General features: G+C 57.3%; 1 protein-coding gene across 8 annotated transcripts in view; it reads right to left on the bottom strand.

Moving 5' to 3' along the window:
• Nucleotides 1-2,244: 2,244 nt before the first annotated feature.
• TBC1D16 (TBC1 domain family member 16) overlaps nucleotides 2,245-21,991 on the bottom strand; it is a 76,752-nt gene continuing 57,005 nt past the window's right edge. For 2 of the 8 annotated variants that reach the window (XM_003131144.5, XM_084983385.1), the window contains exons 4-12: nucleotides 17,641-17,793; nucleotides 16,539-16,686; nucleotides 15,458-15,625; nucleotides 14,813-14,961; nucleotides 14,057-14,191; nucleotides 13,116-13,302; nucleotides 11,153-11,332; nucleotides 8,525-8,671; nucleotides 2,245-7,541 (exon numbers count right to left, since the gene is read on the bottom strand). In XM_003131144.5, the coding sequence (XP_003131192.3) occupies nucleotides 7,293-7,541; nucleotides 8,525-8,671; nucleotides 11,153-11,332; nucleotides 13,116-13,302; nucleotides 14,057-14,191; nucleotides 14,813-14,961; nucleotides 15,458-15,625; nucleotides 16,539-16,686; nucleotides 17,641-17,793 (1,516 nt within the window). In that variant the 3' untranslated portion in view covers nucleotides 2,245-7,292. The remainder of the gene's footprint in view (nucleotides 7,542-8,524; nucleotides 8,672-11,152; nucleotides 11,333-13,115; nucleotides 13,303-14,056; nucleotides 14,192-14,812; nucleotides 14,962-15,457; nucleotides 15,626-16,538; nucleotides 16,687-17,640; nucleotides 17,794-21,991) is intronic. The other 6 variants (XM_084983388.1, XM_084983389.1, XM_084983386.1 and 3 more) reach the window with 3 other exon arrangements.

Here is a 21,991-nt window from a genome sequence, read left to right as displayed (position 1 = left end):
CCAAGAACTCCCAGGGATGACTGGGGCTCTGTTCCTACTCCACCTCCCAGGCTTGTCAAGCCCTGGTGCTCCTTCAAGTGGTGGGAAGGGGCCTGTGGCTGCTCCTCTGCGGATTCCGTCCTAGAAGCCAGTGCTCCTGGAGGTGAGCATGAACCAGGGAGGAAGGAGGGCTGGCTGAGGCCTCCCTGCTCTGTGTGAGTGCGTGTGTGTGAGTGTGTGTGTCTGATGGTGGTGGCTTCCCTGCACCAGGCCAGGACAGGGGAAGAGAGGCCGTTGTGCCAGGGTGCCAGGGCCCCAGCCAAAGGAAAGAGCCAGAATTCACAGGCTCCTCGGGTTTGCACAGAGGGCATCTTAATGGCAACAGTGGGCTGGGAGCAGAGAGCCCCCTGCACCTTTTGCGTGGGGCCCCTCCCACCCCTGCTAATCACATGTCCTCAGGTGGGTGTTGGGTGAAGGAGAGACACCAGTAATAACTGAGACTGAACTGGGGTGACAGGGCTCATAATGAGATTCAACTTGACTGAAAGAAAACCGTGTCAGTGACATTTCTGGCTCAGAGTCTCTGGAGCCAAAGGCCACTCAGACCCAGGGTGTTCAAGGTTTGCCCTGGAGACTACAAAATTGCGGACACTGAGTGGCTTTTCCCAGGTCCAGCAAGGCAGCTTTGCTCTTGGAGGTTTATAGGGTACGCGCTGCCTGCCCCAGAAACGCTGGTGACCTGGTGGGCTTGGCCTCAGGCCCCTGGAGCAGGTCTGCAGGACAGTGGTACCCCCGTCCCTGCAGAGGCTCACTGGGTGCTTGCTGCACAGATGCACGAAGGGACAACGTGGACAAGGGCTGTGCACAGGACGCTCACTCTCCGCAGTGAACACGCCCCGTGGAGTGTGCAGCTCGCAGGGTGTAAAGCCTGGGAGCAGTGCAGACGGCCTGTCTTGCTGCAACAGATGAGCTGCTCCCAGGCACAGACTCCAGAACCTCAGGACGACAGGAGGCCAGGCCTCCCTGGGCCGCCCTGAAGAGTCAGGCTCTCTGGTGGCACATCCCTGTGGCCACGACTACATGGCTGTTATTTATGGGAGAACTAGAGCAGAGCAAAGACAAACACCCAGTAGAGCCTCCTGGTTGGGCCAGACCCAGGGAGGCAGCTGCCTGACAGGTTCGAAAGGCCCTCTTAGGTGGGGCCGTGGCCCAAGGAGCGGGGGCATAATTGGCCTCATCCCCCTGCAGGGCTGCTCTGTGGGGGGACAATCCCTTCCTAAGGACAAACCGACCCATGGCTGTGCCTCGGAGGCGGGTGCCCCTGAGCTCCAAGCTCCCTCTCTGCCTGTACTTGGCCGTCACCAGTGACTTTGGATCCCAGGTTAGGGCAAGGCAGAAGGGGGAAACAGTGCCTCCCACCCTCAAAAGACAGATAAAGGTTTCTCTAAGTGGAGCCACCAGCCATGCATGGCAGCTGATCTATCACCTGCCCAGGTGGGTGGAGGGCGAGGCAGACCCTGAAGACACCAGACTCCCAGCAGTACAATCAGGAGGACCCATAACCTGTGCCCTCCTCCCCCTGCAGGCAAAAGAACAGAAAGGAACACACAAACCCACCGAAAACCAGCCCGCAGGCCCACAGACACTGTGTTAGGGCTGGGAGCCCTCCAGCACACTCCGGGTGGCAGAGGCGGGGGTGGGGGTGGGGAAACCCAGGACTGCCCCAGCCCCCTCGCCCACCCCCTGTGATCCCTGGGGCGTGTTCCCTGCAGTAGGGCTCCAGAGCAAAGAGACAGAGAAGCTGAGGCCTGAATTCGTCCTTTAACTCCCACCCCTAACAAGGTCAAATTCAACTCGTTTGCCTCCTTTAAAAGCTCGCAAATGCAAGACGCCAGCTTTTCCTGAAATCGGAGCCCTGGCAGCAGAGTCTCAATAAAACACTGTGTGTTACCAGGCCCTGGGGCCGGTCTCAGGGCCCCCAGTCTCTGGGTTCACGGGGGTGCTTTCCCAGCAGGTCGCTAATTCTCCACCACGGAGACGAGGCGCTCCTCCCCGCTGCGGGCCAAGCCCCTGTCCCCTCCAGGTGCCTGATGGACCCTGGAGCCCAAGGTCAGGCTTCCCACAGCAGGGCCTGTCCAGCCACTGGCCTGCCCTCCGGCCCTCCCTGCTCTTCCACGGGGCCCTCTCCCCCTGCACCCGAACCTGCCACATTTTGACCTAACAAACCTCACCAGACCTTCTCTTAGAGGCACCGCAGAGCATACGTTTGTTGTCAGTATGATTTTATTTACTTTGCAGTGGAATCCATGAGAGCCGGAAGCACTGTAAGGACGGTGGCCCCAGGGGTCAGGATGGCCAGACCTGAGCCTGGGGCATGGCCTGACCAGCGGGCAGTTGTATTTAAAAACCCAAACAAAGTAAAATACAGAGAACAAATCGCTTGTCACTGACATCAGTAATCTCTTGGTGATGGTGGAAATTTCATTAAACTTTCCCTTAAACAACAGAAACCCTGCCCTCTGACGAACTCAAGATGCTGGAGAGACGACCATGTGACTTGATCTCTTTGAACGTGAAATGTTACCTTCCTACCTAGAAATTCAGCACAATATATTGAAGGACCAGATTCCTGCAGGCTGTTTGCACACATGCCCTGCCTCCAGAGGGCCAGGGGCGCCCCTCTCTGGTCTCTACAGCCTGACCCAGGAGCCCCACACTTGGGTGTGTTTCACAGCCATGGAGGAGACCCTGAGGCCAGGACCACATCCCTGCTGCAGAGCCTGGCACGCTGCACACAGACACATCTTTCAGGATCTTCAAGGTCATGGCTCATGGTTGGTTTTCCTCATGGAAGGAGTGGGGTGGCATGGGGTGAATTTCATAGAAGAGGCACAGAGCGGTCCCCTCAGTGGGGGATGCGCAGCACGTGGACGCAGGGGAGGGAGTGGGTTTGCGGACTCCCAGAGCAGGGCGAGCTCTCAGGTCGGGGGCATGCCGCCTCCCGGCCAAGGCTACAAGGTCACCCTCAGTGGTCTCTTCCCTGAGTGGCAGGTGAGGTCCCTGGGCAACCTTTACCAGGAAAGTCTCCAGGGCGGTCCTGCGAGGTGGGCTGGGCGGGCGGTGCCATTCTCATTCTGCCAGTGACGGAACCTCGGGCTCAGGGCGGGGGAAGGCCATGCACTTGGGAAGGGTCAGAGGCAGGACAAGAGCCAGGTTCGGGACCCCCAGGGAAGTGTCTTCCCACCGTGGAGCACTACCCACCCCTTTTGGGGAATCCCTGTCCTCAGGCGTCACAGCTTGCCAGGAAATGAGCCATTTGGTTTGGGGGCAGTTCCCTCTTAGCCAGGGACGGCTGAGGTCACAATGCTTTCACTCCAAGTGACAGCCTTGCAGAGACGCAGAGCTAATCAGATCCTGGGCTGTCCGGTTCCCCAGCCCTGGACCAGTGCCTCTGCCTCTGGCACAGGCCGCACCCTGCCCGTGTGTGGGGCTTTTTCCCTGGGGAACGCCTTCCTTCTCTTTCGTCGGAGGCAGAGAGGCCTCTGGGGGCCTTGGCTGAGCAGACAGACTGGAAGAGCCTCCCTTCCCTGGGTCTGGTGAACCCAGCAGCCTGCACGGAAGGATGGGGGCTTCCGCCGGGCAGTGCTCGGCCGTAAGCCCAACTCTGGGGGCCGCCCCCTCCCTGCTATTCCTCCCAAACGAGAGAGCCGGAGGTCTCCCACTACAGTCCCCCTTCCCTATGTCCAGCCATCAGAGGTCAGGGCTGGGTGACCTCTGCCAGCCAAGGCCCTTGTTTCAGGACCAGTATCTTTATCCTGACCAGCTGCCTGCTCCCAGGCCCTGGATTCAAACCCCTCCATCCTGCCCGATACTTAGCTGATCAGAACAACACAGCACTGCCCGCTGACGGCATCCAGACTGAGGCTGCCCGTGGAACTGCCTTTCTGGACCGCAATCCTCCTCCTCTGCAGAGGTGGGCTGGAGAGGCGCCCTCAGCCCACCCATCCCCCGCCTCTAATTGGCTCAAGAACCACAATTCCCTTGACTTGTGAGTTCTAAGACTTCCCCGCTGGGACATAAGTCAGAACCTTCTGGAATAGCATACTGCTCCCCTGTGCACCCAGCCGGCCCCCAACTGTACTTTCCCCAGCTTGCGCACCCCCGCCTTCCCAGGTCCGGCTCCGTCCTGCCATCGTCCCCCTTCCCTGGGACGCTGAACCCCATCCCCCGCTCCAGAGCAGTCAAGCCCCCACCCCCGCTGCCCTTTCCGTGCCAGCACATGTACATCAAAGGTGCCCTCTCTTCCCAGAGGCCCCGACGACATCGTGTAACGTCAGCACAGACGTTCGCGGTGGGGAAACTTTTAAATATGCGTGCACACGCACACCGGCCAATAACACTAAGTGTCATTTTAAAAAAATGGTTTAAATAAGCAGCATCGCCGAGGATGGCCGTGCCGGGCTGATTATCCCGTATTTGCACATTCTGGCGGTGGGAAGGCTAGAAGTCTAATGACTGAATTATCACCCTAATGCCTTTTGCTGGCTGGGAATAATCCTGGGGCAACAGCTGCCGCAGGGTTTTTGGCTGGTTTTCTCTAATTGCATCCAGATTAAGGGAGCCGTGCAGGGGTGGGCCTACTCCATCCTCTGGAGCTGGGGGTCCTCCAAGAGCCCACACATTCGGGTCTTTGGCTTTCGAGGTCCTGGCTGCTCCGAGAGGCCTAGATCTCACCGGGGCGCGGCCCAGCCCACAGCGGGAGAGATGGAAGCAGTGAGGGCAGGGGTGGCACTTGGGTCGAGGTCTTGGGGAGCTGTGGGGGTGAGGGGCTGGGGGGCTAGGAAATTCAGAACTCATGCTTTTCACCCCAGACCCTTCACAGTGAGGGATCCGAGGACCCTTCTCCCTCCACCGCACACACAGCAGCCCAAAGGCACAAGGTATGGTAATAAAATGTATAGACCCTCTCCACTGCAGAGGGGGAGGTGGGCGCACTCTCCCCGCTGGGGCATCTCCCGCCCCCTGCAGGGGAAGTCATGCTCCTGGTGAAAGGCAAGTTCCAAAGCGGGGTTATCCAGCCCCGGAACAGTCGCCCGGTTCCTCACCTCTCCCTGAATTCCCAGCCCCTCGCTGGTCACTGCGCAGCTTCTCCTACTGCAGGGAAGGGTCCGTTTCCACATCCCTTGATGCTGAGTTGGGCCATGTGACTTGCTTTGGCCAATGGGATGGCAGCATGGCATCCGCCAAGGCTTTGGAAGGGGCCTGCACGCTTCTGATTCCGTACTTTTGCCTTGGCCGGGATTGGCTTGCAGGAAAGATGCAGGAGGCATGGAGCAAAGCCAAGTCTGGCCTTGACATGTGTGAGCATCCTGCCAGGCACAGAAGCAAGCCCAACCCAGAGCAGAACCGCCCAGCCTGGGCTGCCGATCCACAGACTCATGTGCTGGGTAAGGGTGTGCTGTCCGAGCCTGCCATGTTTGGGGCTATTTGTTATGCAGCATCACTGTGGCAATGGATAACTGGTATGCTGTTCACGGGGATGTGGTCTCTAAGAGGAGGGTCGGCATAGTGCCTGGGTAACTCAAGCCATTTTTATAACGGATCAGGAGCCATCTTCTGCATGGAAAGGCGATCCTCTTTCCCCAGAAGCAGAGCAGATGAGAAGTCCACCCCCATCCAGCCTGGCCCCTGCTGCTGGGCTATAATGGTGCTGCTGCTATCTGCGCCTCAAGATCTGGGCACAGATGGGGCAAAGGATGGTCTCCCCAAAAAGCTCCTGGACCTCAGGGCCAGGAACTTGGGAGTACCAGGGTCAGTCTCCTGCCTGCTGGAGAACTTGGCCTTGGCGAAATGAGAGAAACTGAGAAGGGAGGAGGCTGATAACTTCCTCTTTCCTGTTGATAAACATCTTTTTAAAGTGGCGCCATCCAGCAGCGACCACTCTCAGGGAGAAAAGCTGAGAGCAGGAAGGAGCCTCGATGGGGCTGGGTCCCCGCAATGACTCTCGGCACTTCCAGGATTTTTCTCCCCAGAAGGATGTGCAGGAGGACTCGAGGAAGGATGCAGGCTCCTTGCTCCCACCAGTTCAAGAGGCGGCTTCCTGTGCAAATGGCTCCACCCCTTTACACCGGCTGGGGCCCTCCCCGCTCGTGTCTGTCCTCCAGTCCCAGAAGGAGCAACTGAGAAGAATCTTTGGGAGCAGGGAGAGGGCGCTGGGAAGACCAGGTCCCCACACAGAAAGCAGAGGTGCCCTGAGTGATGGCTACAGTACAGTGGCCGCTCTCGTGTCCGACCACATGAGAGGCTGACTTAAGGAAGACCCGCCTTCAGAGCAGACCACAGGCCCTGCAGAGAAGCGGGAGTCTTTCTGGCACTTTCAGGTGCCTTTGTCTGGAGTGGTCAATTAATATACTACCCCTTCCGACAAACGCTGCAGATTTCCTTCAGAGCATTTTGCGTGTGCGTGCACGTGTGCACATGCGCACACACACACGCACACATCTTGACCCATCTAGCCCCCAGTTGGTTGCTGTATCTGGTGAGGTTGGCCTTAAACAGTGCCGGACGTAGACACTTCCCAGCTAAGGGAGAGGAATCCAACACTTCAACAGCCCTGCTCTGGCTCGCAGGAAGCAGATTCCTACACACGCCGGGAGGCTAGGATGTTGAAATGGATGGTGTAGAAGCCCCCAGCTCCTCTGCTCTCACACCTCTCTACCCTGAAACCAGTAGGGCTTTTTCCTTTCTTTTTTTCTTTTTTTGCAGATGTCTTCGCATCAGCTTTGCAGCTGTGGCTTGAGAAGCTGTGGAGTGTGTTTGGCTCGCTCAGAGCATGAGGCCTGATGAAGGGGTGTGTCCAGCTTGCAAAGATGTCTCTGGGCCTGGATGGGAACCCCTTGTTCTGGCACAGTGGGTGAACAAGGCCTCTCCTCCCGTCCCCACCTTTCCTGATGCTGGCAACACCTTTCGGTGGCTGATGAAGCTGGAGGAAGTCCTCGGATGTGTGGAGATCCATCAAAGGCAGCCAGCCCGTGTCTCCGGGTAGGGTGGCCGTGCATGCTAGTCCCGCTATTGGGGGAGCTGACTTTTCTCTGGGCAGCTGGTGGGTTTTACTTCTGTCACTTCCGGACTCTGATTTTGTCCTTAATATGAAAAGTTTCCCTTCGTGTCGCCCACGGGCATTTTCTTTATGTTTCTACCATCCCGTCCCCTCCATGCCCATCCCCACCCCCTCCCATGTGTTCAGGACCTGGCTGAGACCCCCTCACCCCTCATCCAGCACAGGGAGCTCAACCTATCTGCAGAAACCCAACCTATCTTCGGAAACCGAAGCCTTCCCGAGGCGTCTTTGGGCCCTTCCTGCCTTCTCTGGGGGGCTTGGGTGAAGGGGTCTCCGCGGTGCCCCCGTAGGGGCAGCTCTCCGACCCGGGGTGCTGGCCGGTGCATTCCACAGCAGGCATGTAACCACTGTCCCACATGCCGGAACCACACAGCTTGCACAGGTCGTGCAGGCTGCAGGGGATCCGGGGCAAGAGGCGGAACTGATACAGCAAACTCCTCGCCTGCAAACAGAGAGGATGGATGGTGAGGAGAGGTGGGGAGGGGGTGGGGGGACAGCCAGTAGCCCAAGAGCACGGCAGCAATAGGCACAGGCCATGGGGCTCACCCTGCACTGGGTCAGGGGGAGGGCTCTGCCTGCCCCGTCCTTTTCAATACCTGGCTCACCCTAAGGGCTCTCGGAGCAGTGATCTCACGAGGCTTGAGACAAAGAAAGCTCCCCAACGTCTTCACAGGGACAGTGAACAGTAACAGTGCGGCTAAAAGTAGCACAGGGCTCATCCTGCCCCTCCCTGGCTCAGCCTGGCCCCAGGGCTCCACCTCCCTGCAGGGCTCATTTCCACCACTCTGTATAGGACAGTGACATCTTCAAGCCCTCTTCCTACCCACCCCACCCCTGGCCCCTGCTCACTGCCCCTGGAGGACACCAGAGAGCTTTAAGAAGCAGTGCCTCCAGCAGGAGAGGCAGCAAAGACCCCCTTTATTCCATTAACCTTGGATGAGAGTTGGCCACCCTCCCCTCCCAAAGCCTCCTGCTCAATTTCCCGGGCTCTGGGCTGTGAGTGAGGTGCCCCAAAGTGGAGCACCTGTCCAACAACACAGGTACTCTGTTCAGTCCTGGAGGAGAGAGAGGCTCTTGAGTCAGGGCCAGACATGCTGACCATTGGGCCTTGGTGGGAGCTCCCAGGGTGGACTGCGGGGGCGGGGCCTGCGTTTCAGGGAGGAGCCTGAGTGGGGGCGGGGCTCGGGAAGTGCAGGGGCAAGGCTCTGCGTGTGGCAGGGCTCTGCATTTGCGCAGGGCGGGGCTTGCGGGGGGGGGTGCCTCTACGGGGGTGGAGCGATGGAGGTGAAGGGGCAGGACTCTGTATAAGGGCGAGTAGGGCTCTGCATATGTGGAGGGCGGGGCTTGGGGGGGCGGCGTGATGGAAGTGAAGGGGCAGGACTCTGCACCGGGGAGGGCAGGGCTGCGTGTGGGGGCCACGCTCACCTTCCTGAGAACAAGCTCCCCATTCATGTGCATGGCCAGGTTTCCAAAGTGCAGAAGCATCTGGTCGGTGGCCAGCTGCTGCTCAATGACGTCATCGCCATAGATGGCCACGATGGCCACGCAGATGAAAAGGTGGAAGTAATCCGTCTGGAGGGCAGAGAGTAGGGTTCAGATGAGGCTCATGACCAGACCCAGGCCCTGCCTGCAGGTGGAGGCTGCGTGCGGAGGCGCAAGGTAAGGGCTCTAGGGTGAGGCCATCTGGGTTCATGTGGCCCTGGCTGCAGCCCCTCCTTTGTCCTCAGTTTCCCTACCTGCAAATGGGCCAGTATTAGCACCTACATCCAAAGGCTACTGTGACATGCAATGGGGTAACACTGAGGCTGGCCACCCACGGGCTGCTGTTACCCTTTGGGGAGCCCTCTGGGAGGCTCTCCAGCACAGGGCAAAGAACACACTTCTCAGAAGGCTGGCCCGTGCCCATCCTGGGGTCCTGAGAGATGGTGCATCAGAACATGCTCCAGTGGGTGGGGGAACATGCCAGCAAGAGAGAACCTTCTGGCAGCCACCCACTGATCATTGTCCCCCTGCCTCCAGACCAAATGTCCCAACTCATGCCCCAGAGATGGCTCTTAGGTTTGTTGCAAAGAAAATGGGGAGAAGAGCCTCAGAGCAGAGCATGGTACCTCCCCAGGTGGCCACAGAGCTCCCTCTTTAACCAGCTTTTCTGAGCCCATCAGAAACTCTGCTGCCCTCCTTGGAGGCTGCCTCCCACCACCTCCCAGCAAGGCCTGGGCCACAGCAGGAAGCCGGCACTTGGTCCTGATGGGGTATATCCTGTGCGCTCACCGGCCCGGGCACTTCAAGGGCATGCCGCCTTTGAGTCACACTTGCTCCGGGGAGCAGAGGAAGGACAAGGACCACGAGGAAGCCTGTGTTTAGTCTCCCGATGTCGGCCACCCGGCCAGACAGAACCGTGTTCCTTCCCCAAAAGGGCAGGGCGGAGCCCTGGATGTGGGCAGAGGTTATGGCAGCAAACACCCCATACCTCACCCACTCTGGAGAGACCATCCTCAGAGGGCTGGGCCCCTTCCTCTGAACTAATGGGAAAGGGTCTCCTCGGCAGCTCTCTGAACTGCGGCCAAGGCTGGGGGGTGGGGGAGGGGAGGCAGTGCAGGAGCTCCAGGAAGGTGCATATCCAGCTCCTCTCGGAGAGAACTGTGGGGAGGAAAAGGGGGCGGGGCACATTCTAAATGGGGCTGGACAGCGGTGTAGGGACCAATCCCGGTTCACTGGACAAGGGCCCAGGGCAGCCCGGCCCCCCAGGGCCAACTAGAGTACAGTACATGGATAAAATAGAGACTTTCTCACTCAGGGGACACTTTAAAAGTTAAAGCAGCTGGTAGTGATCCCTCCCCGACACAGCTCATGCTAATAAACTACCATCAGCCTATCACTACCCGCTTCCAACCTCCTGCCACTAATTGAATCAAGAGGTGGGGCCAAATGTGGCTCAATTTAGCCTGAGAAATGGCCCTGCCTGTTGGGTGATGCTCTGAGTTCACTTGCCACATTAGCCTAAACACAGTGTCACAAGCGTGGCAAATTTGTTGCTGGGAAAACACGCAACCAGGTTTTGCAAAGTGGACACATTTTTGTTTAAATATGACCCGTTGTTTTGGACCATCCTTGCCAGCGCTTCCTCGATTCTGTCTTGCAGTCCGCGTCAAGCCCAGCAATTCAGGCAGGAAGCCTGGAAGCGGGAGGTGGGCGAGGACAGACGAGCACAAAGAGAGCCTGTGGCCCCAGCACCTCGCTTCTTCGGGCTGACTTCCATCAGGCATAATGCCCCTGCGACATTAGTAGTGGGGAGCGGTGGTGCACGTTTCCGAGGGCTGCCGGTGTGGCCGTCTCTCTCTGCGAGGTTTGTCTAATCCACGCCGCTCCAGCTGCCGCAGGGAGGATGGCGCCGCTTTTGCAGAAAGGGTCCTGGCCACCTCCTGGATGCGCCGATACTCTATTTGTTTTAAGGCTGACAGATTCCGAGAGACTTGCCTGTCCTTTGACATTGCCAGCTTGTTGCTAATGTGGGCGTTAAAGCCGCGTGACAGGGCCAGTGCGGTGCTCTCAGGGGAATTTGTCCAGGAGACACTGATAACGGTGGACGGCGAGTTGAGATCAACAGCACGGGAGGGGATGGCGGGCTGGGCCCGGGCTCTCAGAGGGGCTGATGGGGAAGAGGGATCTCGGGCCCTTTCCCCGAGCTGTCCTGAGGGAGGCAGGCTGGTGGGCCCTGGCTCCGGCTTGTGGGCACCAGCGTTCTGCTCGGGTCCCTGCAATGTCTTTCACATTGATCGGTTGTGACAGGAGCGTGCTCAGCCCCAGAACGTGGTAATGAGCGCAGTCAGTGGGCAATTTGCCTCGATTTCAGTTACTTGGGAGGCGAGTTGCAGGTCGGAGGCAGGCCACGTGGGACTAGAAGGCAGTCGCTACGTGAGGGGTTGACTATGGCTTGTGGGGGTCGGGGGTCGTGGAGGAAGGGGACCCCAGTTACACAGGGATGCAGGATGGTGACTGTTGCTCCAGGGCCTCTGTCTTGGCCCCTAGCCCTCGGCACCCCACCTGGCTCACCTGGTAGTGGGCCCAGCAGGCCTCCCAGATCCGAAGTGCCTCGGCCTCAGGAAACTCCCGCTTGAAGCACAGCAGGAGCCAGCGGTGGCAGAAGAGCATCTGCAGGCCGTCCTCACCTAGCGAGACCAGATGCTGGTAGAAGCGCGGGTGGGTCAGCCTCAGAAGCTCCCGTAGGTACAGCTGGGGGCGAGGCCAGGAGGAGTTAGACCCCAGCCCCCGGCAGGCCTGCCTGCCGGGTCCAGGAAGCCCACTCCCACGGGGGCCCTTCCTCAGGCCACTGCACCGTCCCCCCCAAGAGAAGCACACGTGCCACACGTGAGGTCTCTATCTGCTACGTGTGTCTGCACCTACTTACTCTGTTCTGTCACTGGAAGCTGACTCACAGCTGTCTTTCGCCCAGATTTCAGACTGTTCTGGAGGCTAGGGTGGCCCAAGACAAGGCAGAGCACAGCACTCTGCTGTGGACCGGGAGGCTAGTGGCAGGTCTGAGGCTGGGAGGACCCTTCAGGCCTCAGGCACCACTTGGGGCCATTTCTGACACCCTCCCTTCCTTCCCGGGGTGTCCAGCAGATCGTCCATTGACAAGGCCCCCACCCCACCCCCACGCAACCACCTTCTGCTCTGATCAACCAAGATCCATCCTCTTCCAAGCGCTGATTTAGAGCAGGGAGGGGGTGTTTCAGAACCCCAAGAGGCTCAAATCCTGTACTTAAAGCCACCACCCAGTGACGTGGGACAAGATCGAGGCTATTTCTGGCGGCACCCAGCTCAGGCTGCTGACTTCACCAGCGATGTTGTAAAATCAATCTCCAGCAGCTAACGAGTCACGGGGCCATGTGCTGTGCAGCTCGTCAGGGCGAATCGCGTCAGAGCCCGTAATTGCCTCCCCAGGTACCGTGGAAACCTGACATCACAGGGCAGTGCGGGAGCAGGCAGGCTCAGCTGAGATCACAGCCAGGGGATCCTGTGGCGGGGGCCTGGTGACTCACCGGCCCCTTCCCATACAAGCGGCCCATTGTTCCTACTGGAGACAGCCACTGGGGTGGCAGGGGAACTGACTCTGAGGAGCCTTCCCTACTGGGCAGTTTCTTCACCCAGGGGTCCACAGCAAGGTCAGGTCCATGTGTGCGGCAGAACCCCGCCTTTCCTCATGGACGCCCACCAGCCCTAGCCTGGTGCCCCGCACCTTCCAATCCCTACCTCCCCGCTCCTGGCTCCCTCTCCTCAAATCCTCTGCTGTGTTCTGCTCTCCTGTCCACAGTTTTCGATGGCCCCCACATGGTTGGTTAGACCTGGATATGTTCCTTGGCCTGGCATTCGGGGCCCCTCCATTCAGCTCTCACCACAATGCATGTGGGCCCCCCACCTGACCAGGGCACCCAGTATCACTGCCTGGTACATTCTGCTAGGCCAAGCCTTAGCATCCCTGGCAGTGTCCAGGACCAGACCCCTGTGCCCTGGGGTCAGCCTGCGCCAAGAAGACATTGGGACACTTGCCTTGGTCCCCGTCTCTATCACCAGGGCTCCTTCCATATCACTCCCTGGCCCCAAGCAACCTCTGCTCACACTGTCAGCTCCCAGGTGGAGCATCTCTCCCAGACGGGAGATCCGAGGCCACGTCCCCGGGGACAGCAGGGCCCTGACAAATGCTTGGGGCGCACAGGTGCTAGGTAGAGGGAGGCACACACGCGTGCGCGCGTGCGCTCCTGGCCCCATCTTCCCCAGATTTGCCTCCCCACCCCCACCTTCCAGTGCTGTCGGGTCTGGTGGGTGTAGGTTAGGGGAAGCCACAAAGGGAGGGGTGGTGGCTGGGCACAGCCGGCCTGCTGCTCTGGAGGTAGGGGTGTGACGACTACCCACTGCACCTCAGGAGCCCCTCATCATCCATTGGCAAGGCCCACCCTGGCTTTTCTGCCACTTGCTGACCCACAGCAGCCAGACTACAGCTATCCCCAAGCCTCACCAGCTGTTTCTCCATGTCCTCATCCCGGGGGGAGCTGACGAAGATCGTGTTCTGCATCAAACCCACAAAGCACCAGAAGGTGTCTGATTCGTCCAGGACCTCGGCCAGGATAGGCGCCACCAGGTCCGACATGCCCTGGGAGTAGCCGATGGCCGGGTTGTACACCGCATAGTTCAGCAGGATCCTCCTGGAGACCAATGCAGAGAGCAGGGGGGTCAGCCACACTATCGTGCTGTTGTCGGGGCCAGTGGAACCCTAGCCTGGAGACCCTGGCTGCCCAGACCCCTGTCCTTCACCTTGATCTCAGAGGAAGGAGGGCGGCTCTGGGGACGGTCTTCAGAGCCTGAGGAAAGGTAATGACCTGCAATTAGGCACACTCACCAGCCCAGCCCTTGAGAGCAGGGGCAGGGGGGACGTGGGTCTGATTTTCTTAATGGTCGACTGCCTTCGACAAAGGGTTGGGCTGGCACGGACTTTTAATGGGCTGCTAATTTTGTGCAATTATTTGCCAGGAGGCAGCAAAATGTCAACGATGCCAGCCTTGGCCCTGTGTGGCTTTATCACCCAGAGGACCACCCAGTGGGAGACAGACACTCAGGGTAGGTGTGAGCTACCACTGGTGTGAGCCACAAAGCCACACTTGGTGGATGCCCGATGCGGGGGGGGGGGGCTTTGCTGGCACCCTTAGGAGGGGCCTATGCTATGGGGCTTCCCTGGGTCATTAGGACAGTCAGAGGACCATTGACGTTGCCTAAAATAGCTAAGGATCCTTTGATTTGGGGGCACTGAACCTGAAAGAAAGACCCCTGGCCCCTGTGGAAGCTGCTGCTGCTGGTCCACTTCCCAGAGCGTCAGCTGAGACCTGAGGGGTGCGGTGAGGCGCCGGGTGGCAAAGCCCAAGTGAAACCTAGGGGGAATCGTGCTGACCAGGGCCGGGGTACCTCATGCTCTCCACGTTGGGATTGCCTTCGCCTCGAAAGAACTGGTTGCTGCGATCTGTCCGGACCACATCCTTGTCCACGGTGAACTGCACGTTTCGCCAGAAGGCTCTGTGCTCTTCCGGGGTCATGGAGAGCCTGGCATGAAGCAGAGCGCCCGGCGTGGGGTCAGCAAGCTTCACGCACCGCTCCAGACCAGAGGGCACATCCCTCCCAGCCCTGCTCCCGGCTGGGTACTGGGGCCACTGGCAAACCCTCCAGCTCCCACTGGCATGAGGGAGGCCATGCCACAAGGCCAGCATGAACTCGGCCTCACCCGTTCCGGCCTCCCCGGGGGAGAGCTGACCACAGCCCCAGGGTCAGTGAGACCCCAAAAGACCTCAGCAGTCCCAGCTCCGGCTTGGCCCCAGAGGCTCCGCTGCCACCCTGGCTTTCAGCGGTGAGATGTCAGTGCCTTGTTAAGTCTGTTGAAAAAGGATTCTAAAACCTTGACATGCGAGCTAAAGAGAGCCTGTCCTGGGGTCGGGCGCTGGGGTAATGACTGCACTTATCCAGGCCCATCGCTCACGGTCCTGGGAGACCCATTTTCCAGGGAAACTATGGGTCACGGAACATATTATCAATGCTGAATTGCACCTTAAATTGCCTTTCCAAATGGCATTTCCCTCCGCGGCTCGGGGGTGGGTTTCCCTCCGCGGCTCGGGGGGTGGGGGTTTCCCTCCGCGGTTCGAGGGGGTCCCGGCCAGGCGCCGCGGTCACCTCTTCTGCTGGATCTCGGCGTACTCCTTTCTCTTCTGCACCCGCAGCGCCTCCCTCTCCTCCGACGTCGACTCGTGGCTGTAATAACGCAGCAGGAAGGGCCAGACCTCCCCCCGGATTGACACATCAATGCCGCCGAAGAAAATGGCCTGGAGGAAGCGGCAAAAGTTGGGGAGGGGCCAAAGCAGGGCCGCTCAAAGCACCCCCAAATCCCCCGAGATCTGTGTTTTGGTGGCTTTGCTGCGCCTTCTTGACAACTGATGCCTTGATTCAGATCGCTGCAATTTGCACATGTTTGGAAGGGGAAAGTGCCGGCCCCCCATTCCCATACAGGACACAAACCAGGCTCATTTCAATGTCAATGCCCCCCCTGGTGCGGCGCTCAGATTAACCTGTCGTTCTCACGTCAGGGCCTAATCCCGGTTTTGGAATCGCGGCGCGGGCTGCGAGTTCTTCTATACAGGCTGACGCGGGGTCCCCCAAACCCGCTCCGGAGGTTGCTTTTTCATCGCAGCGCCTTTGATTGCTCTATCGGGCGCGTTCACACAGCTCCTCGCACCAGGCCCGGACCCCCCGGAGGCGGCGGGTGGGCGCTGTCCCGACCGCCCGACCCGGCTCCCGGCCCCGCCGGCGCGCCGGGCTCACCTGGCGCAGCTTGTACTCCTCCTCCACCTGGCCCAGCGCGTTCAGGTGGCGGAGCCAGGCCGCCACGTCCAGCCTTCGGTACAGGCTCTCCTCGGGGTGCGTCTCGGACGACGGCAGTTTGGGACGCCGGATGGAGAATTGCATGCACGTCTTCTCGTCGGCGACCTGCTGGAGGGGAGGACACCCGGCAAGAGCAGCGTCTCAGACGCACGGCTATGAAGCCAGCTACGCTCTTCGCAGGAGCACAAGCCTCCCGCTCTCTTCCGAAAGGAGGGGGACGCCTCTCCCCTGCATACAAGCCCCTAAATGGCAAGTGTAATTAGACGCAATTAAAATGAAAATACCGTCCTCTCGCCGTGGTCCCCCCTCGCGCTCCCGGCTCCTGGCCCACTCCCACCGACAGCCGCCCCCCACTCTCCCTCCACCCCGCAGCAAAGACGGAATTAATGCCTCGGACGGCCAACTTCCCTCTGCCGGGAGGGCCTGCAATAAATTACATGTGATTGGCCACATACAAAGGGATGGCTGTTCTGCGAGCGGGGAGCCCGCCTGTCAGGTTGTCTCCACGGGCAGTCACGGATCCAGGGCAAAACTGCAGCTGACATTTAATTCAAAAATCAAAGGTTGTTCAATGTAGGGGGAAAAAAAAGCCATGCTACTGTAATAAGGGAAGCCAGCAGGAGGCTCTGTGGGAAGGAAGGGAATTTTAAAGTCAGCCCGTTTCTAATAAGCACATACAGTATCTTAAACAGATAATTAAAGAGCTCTTATTACATTTGTATGTAGATTGAGCAAAATATGGCAGGAAGCCTTGTCAAAACATGATTTTTCAAGTGCAGAGTACTGCCGCTACAAGAAGCCTGGGCACATGTTTCAAATCCAAAGTTGCTGCTCTGTTGGCTCTCGGCGACCTCAGGTCACACCCGAAAGACCTGGGACTCCTGGGGAGAGAACCCACGTCCTGCCCCCCCTTCCCCTGGTGGAGGGGCGGGGAGCGAGGGGAGGGGTCTCGGCAATTAGGTCTCTCCAGGGACAGGGCCTCCCCACTCAGGGTGCAGTACCCATCCTTCCTCTGGGGTACCTGGTCTTTGAGGTGCGTCTCTGCACAGTATTTCCACTGCTGAAGCACATCAGGCAGCTTGTCCAGGCCACCGTGGTGGAAGTGGAAGACTTTGTACTGGCTCTCCCGACTGGCAACGACCAGCTGGCCGCTGGTGCAGGCCTCATCGCTGAGCGGCCATTGGAGGCAGGAAAAAAGAAGACCCAAGATTATGCAAACACAGGTTTTTATTTTCAAGTATAATCAGACCTCAGAGGCAGGAAACAGAAAGTCCCCCTCGAGTTTGGCTGCTGGCAGGAAGGGGACAGAATTATGCCCCAATATTAGCCATCACCCTCTTTGCTGGAGAGGGCAAGCAACTCCCTCCTACAGAGGCCCTGGGGTTGCACTATCCTCACTCCCAGAAGACCTGCCAGAGCAGCCTTCTGTCCCCAACCCCGCCTGCCAGGCCGGATCCTCCCTTTTCTCTGGGAGACCCCTGACCCCTGATCTGGCAGGTGGATGCCCAGACCTGGATTCAGATTTTGAACCCACGTGGGGCGGGCACTAAGGGGGGCTCCTCCAGTGGGCTTCCCCATCTGGCACGAACAGCAGTCTGGGAGAATCCTCTAGGGAAATTCACGACACATGCCTTAGGGCCACTGCCCGACCTTGGCTGCCCATCCGTGAAAGGTGGGATGTGGCTCTGGATCTGGGAACCCCCAGAGAGACGGGTCTGCTCTTTCTAAGCACTAGTCATTGGCTGGTGCGGTCCTGTGTTTGGGGGACCCTGCCTTTGAGGAAGCGAAATTCGAGATGGCCATTTGGCAGAGCCACAGGGCCTCTGGGTGGGTGACTGGAAGCAGCCTGCAGCTACTCCTTTCTGTTGTCTTCCCCCAAACCAGAGCTCCAAGCAACAGCTGCTACCATCACCCTGAAGGCAGAGCAAAGAGTTTGGGAGCTGCCCAGACTTGGCTCCCGCGGGACAGCCACAGTGGCGCACTGCTGACGAGACGAATGATGTTGGGAAGCAGAGGTTTGAGAACCCTGGGGCCCTGGACCCAAGGACAGACCTCCCTCCGCATCCCCCGCCCCGGGACACAGCATACAGGCAGCTTCCAGGACGCGGCCAAGAGGGCCTCACCTGAAGAAGAGGCGGAGGGAGCGCATCTGCCCCAGGTCCACACGGAACACGCCACAGATCTGCTCCAGGGCGCACGCCCGCTGTGGCTCATCCGACTGCAGGAGGCCGCTGCCGTCGGGGAACTGCAGGTGGGCATCGGTGCTGGACGGGGAGCTGGTGGAGAAAATCATATGAGGGCCACAGGGTTCTCTGTTATGCAGCCAAGGGGGAGGGGCAGGAAGAGAGTGGGGAAACCACTGAAATATGTGTGCAGGCTTAAACACACACTCGCAGACGTGCCCGAACACACCAGATGCATAGAGGCTCTCCACGGACACCCATGAATGAATGAATGAATCCTATCACAGGTCACGCCCAATTACACTTTAATGCGGATGGGAAAGCATTTCTGTGATCAAATTCTGTCCCACCGCAACAGAGGCATTAGGTTGTCATAATGACAGATGAGGTCCTACTGACTGAGTTTGAGCCCTTGCTGTGTGACCTTGGGCAAGTTATCAAGCCTCTCTGAGCCTTTCGTTTCCTCTTTTGCGAAGTGACGATAAAAACAGGGCTTTGTGAAGAATGAACGCTGCATAGTGCTCAGTGCTGGGGACCCTGGTTTTTAGGGCTTACTCAGAGGAGCTGTTTCATGACCGTTGCAGAGAGCATGGGGCTTCCATTTGAGTTCAAATGGTTCAGTATTTTCCTGAAAACATACGGGTTCCATAAGGAGTTAAATACTATTAACACTAATAGCAAACACTTAGTTGGGCCTGGCCCTGTGTTAACCACTTCTCATGTCCTTTTACCACATGTGTTAGTCTTCACAGTAATCCTAGGAAATGAGCATGTGCAGACGGGGAACTGATGCTCAGTGAGGTTAAGTACCTTGTCCAAGGTCACACAGCTAGCAGGCAGTGGAGCTGGGATTTGAACCCAAGCTTTGAGGCACACATTTTCACCAACGTGTTTCACTGCCTCTAAATTCAAAGATCAGCCATACAATCTCACTCTTTTATTCTGCTTCTTTAAAAAATTCGTAATTTTGTTAAGATCCCCGGTTGTAAAATACATGGATTACTACATGGATTCATCTACACCACAAGTTAAATGCTGTCTCTTGAGATTTAATAGTAACACCTAGCGGATGCCTGCGAAAACATAGGCGGAGTAAAGGCCAGCACTGGTTCTGGACCCCAACCCCAGCGTCTTGCAGTCACTTCATCCCGCTTTCCCGTTTCAGCAGAAACCATAAAAGCGTCACAGGCGATTCACCCCGAGGCACCTCTTCCTCAGATGGGCACCAGGTCTCCAAACGAAGCCACTCTGGATTCTTGAAGCACCGTCCCTCTGGGCTTGGAACGTCCTCAAAGAGGAAGACTGGCCTTTTTAGAACCTTTGCTGCTTCTAGAACAACGCGGGGCCTGCTGTGTGGTTCTCCCCCGCTTGTCTAAGGAAGCAGGCTGATCCAGGTGCTCCCCTTTCTGTGGGGCACCCGGGCTCTCCCAGGAAAGAGAGAGACTCACATAAAGAAGACAGCCGGACGGGAAGGCCGGGAGCCGAAGCATGCAGTCACGCGGCTAACTCGAACCCGAAAAGGCTGAGGGATTCCCCGTCCTCCTGAGGGGACCCTGACCGGGCTGCACTATGCAATGATTGTTTAAAAAACAAGGCAAGCCGCAGGTCTGAAGACAGCCCCCCCACCATGCCGCCTCATGCAGCATTTCATAATCTGCTTATGGAACAATGAGGCTGCGGCGGCCAGAGAGCATGTGCTTGGCATGCTTCCGCCGCTGGGCTGGCCCATCCCGGCTCACCTCCCAGCCCAGCCAGAGAGGGGCCAGCAGAAGGTGGCATTATTTCCAGCCCCTCTCCCGCCTCCTCCCCACCACTCCACGCGCACACATGCACGACCCTCCAAAACCTGCACGCCTTTCCCAACACACTTCGTCCTGCTCACCCCACCGGGCAGGTCAAGGTTTGTAGAAACCAGATCCAGGATGGACATTCACTCTGGCAGAGCCCTGGGCGAAGCCACTGCTCCCCTGCTATGGCCAGGAGGACTGGAGCCCTGGGGGGAAAGAGCCCCAGAGAGAGGGGCCCCCACCTTCCAGTAGCAACCTGTCCCCAGGCAGAAGTCTGCCTAAACCTTTTTACAACTCCTGAGGGGGAAATTATTTGCATTAATTAATTGATTGATTGATTAATTCAAGACATTATGTTGGGACTTACAGCTGGGGTTCCACGGCTTGAACTGCAGCAAAGTTGATGAGGGCCTTGGCTCTCGGTTCTTTAGGGCCTGTCAGAGCGATGACTGTGCAGTCATCTAGTTCACCTAGGACTGCCTCGGTCTCTGCCTTCTGACCCGCTGCCGGGGGTTAAGGGCTGGATCTCATTTGCTCATCTGCACCCTCAGTTCCCTGTACAGGCCTGGCCCAGAACACAGAGATTCAACACTCAGGCCTGGGATGAAAATGTAAAATATCTGGGCATTTTGGAGTCATAGAAAACAAAAAATGTAAGCAAATAAAATCTCTGGAAAATTGAAACACGTACAGTTTTTATGTTTTATCTTTTTACACATGCCGAGCACTTCGTTTTTAAGAATATTCATGGGTGCTGCACATAATTTGGCTTGTTCATAAAATTATTATGTTGGTACATTAAGATCATAGGATGGTTTATTTAGGGCAATAACTCTCAATATGCTAGAAGTTAAAAATGTCTTATAGACAGAGCTAGAAGATGCTAAACTCTAAGAAATATAGCATTTCTGGTTTTTTGTTTCTGTCTGAGGATCGCTGAAATGCAAAATCAGAGATGAGTAAGAAAAGCCAGCTCTGTCACAACAAAACATAGCAAGTATGTTCTTTGTCCACCTGGCAACCCTTGCAATGTCAGGCAGAGTCAGAGATTAAAGATGGCCTCAAATTCCTAGCGTGCTGTCCATTTCCCCAGCCCTGAATCTGAGCTGGCCTTATCAGTGGGTTGGGCCGATAGGACACGCTGTGAATGACATTCTGTTAGCTCCACAGCCTAGCCTCAAGAAATGTCTGCATTCTCACTCTTGGCACCCTGCGGCCGCCATGTAAGGAAGCCCAGACACGAATGATGAGAGACCCCAAGGAGAGAGACACCCAGCTGACAGCGCCAGAGTCCCCAAGCTTCGTGGGCAGAGGCCATTTCTAACCCTCCACCCAGCTGAGCCCCCAGCTGGTGCCAACTGGCTGACGAAGCCCCAGAGCACCCAGCAGAGCAGCCTGACTTGGCCTGGCCCAAGCAGAAGACGTGTGAGCAAATTAAAGGCAGTGCTTTTAAGTTGCGAAGTTCCAGAGTTGTTTGTTACATGGCTATAGATAACTGATACCTAGGGGAGTATCTGCTTTCAGAAAAAGCTTGAGTGGGAAGGAAGAAGCCTCCAAAATTACTAACTTGTGGTTCTCAAGGTCAGAGACATTGTGGCCAGACTCTAAGATTTGTAAATAGCTAAACTTCTAAGTTGGTGCTGGCTTTTCTTCCCTTTGAGACTTTTGAGTTGCTTCAATAGTAAGTCGATGAAACCCCAGCTGTAGGTCCCAAGTATAGGGTCTTGAATTAATTAGTCAATCAATTAATTAATGTAAATAATTTCCCCCTAAGGAGTTATAAAAGGGTTTAAGCAGGCTTTTGCCTGGAGGCAAGCTGCTGCAGGAAGATGTGGGGGCAGGGGTGGGGGGGTTTCTCTCTCTCTCCAGGACTCCCAGCCACAGCTAGGGAGCTAGGGCCTTCACCCAGGGCTCTGCCAGAGTGAGTGTCCATCCTGGATCTGGTTTCTACAAACCTTGACCTGCCCGGTGGGGTGAGCAGGATGCAGCATGTTGGGAAGGGGGTGCAGGTTTTAGAGAGTTGTGCTGGGTGCCTGTGAAGTGGTGGGAGGGAGGACTGGGGAAGGGGGCTGGAAATATCGCCACCCTTTGGTGGTCCCTCATAACTGCCAGAACTTGGAAGCAACCAAGGTGTCCCTCCAGCAGGTGAATGAATGCATAAACAAACGTCGGTCTGTCCTGACAATGGAAGGTTATGTCCAGACAATGGAAGGTTATCCGGTGCTAAAAAGAAATGAGCTATCAAGTCAGGAAAAGACAGGAAGGAAATTTCAATGCTGAAGTGAAAGAAGCCAAGTTGAAAGGGCCACATACCGTATGATTCGATATAACATTCTGGAAAAGCAAAACTATGTGGACAGTAAGAGGCTCAGTGGCTGTCAGCAGTTGCACGGAGGAGGGAAGGGTGAGTCGATGAGGCACAGAAATTCTTGAGGACAGTGAAACTGCTCTATATGACGCTACAATGGTGGACACATGTCATTACACATTTGTTAAAGCCCCAT

Source organism: Sus scrofa, chromosome 12 (genome assembly GCF_054392235.1).
Source record: "Sus scrofa isolate SSC_HxYL_T2T_F1_AM1 chromosome 12, Sscrofa_HxYL_maternal_Yorkshire_Landrace_v2.0, whole genome shotgun sequence".
Lineage (NCBI taxonomy): Eukaryota > Metazoa > Chordata > Mammalia > Artiodactyla > Suidae > Sus > Sus scrofa.
The sequence above is the reverse complement of the archived record's forward strand: the minus strand, read 5'-3'. Positions and strand labels throughout refer to the sequence as shown.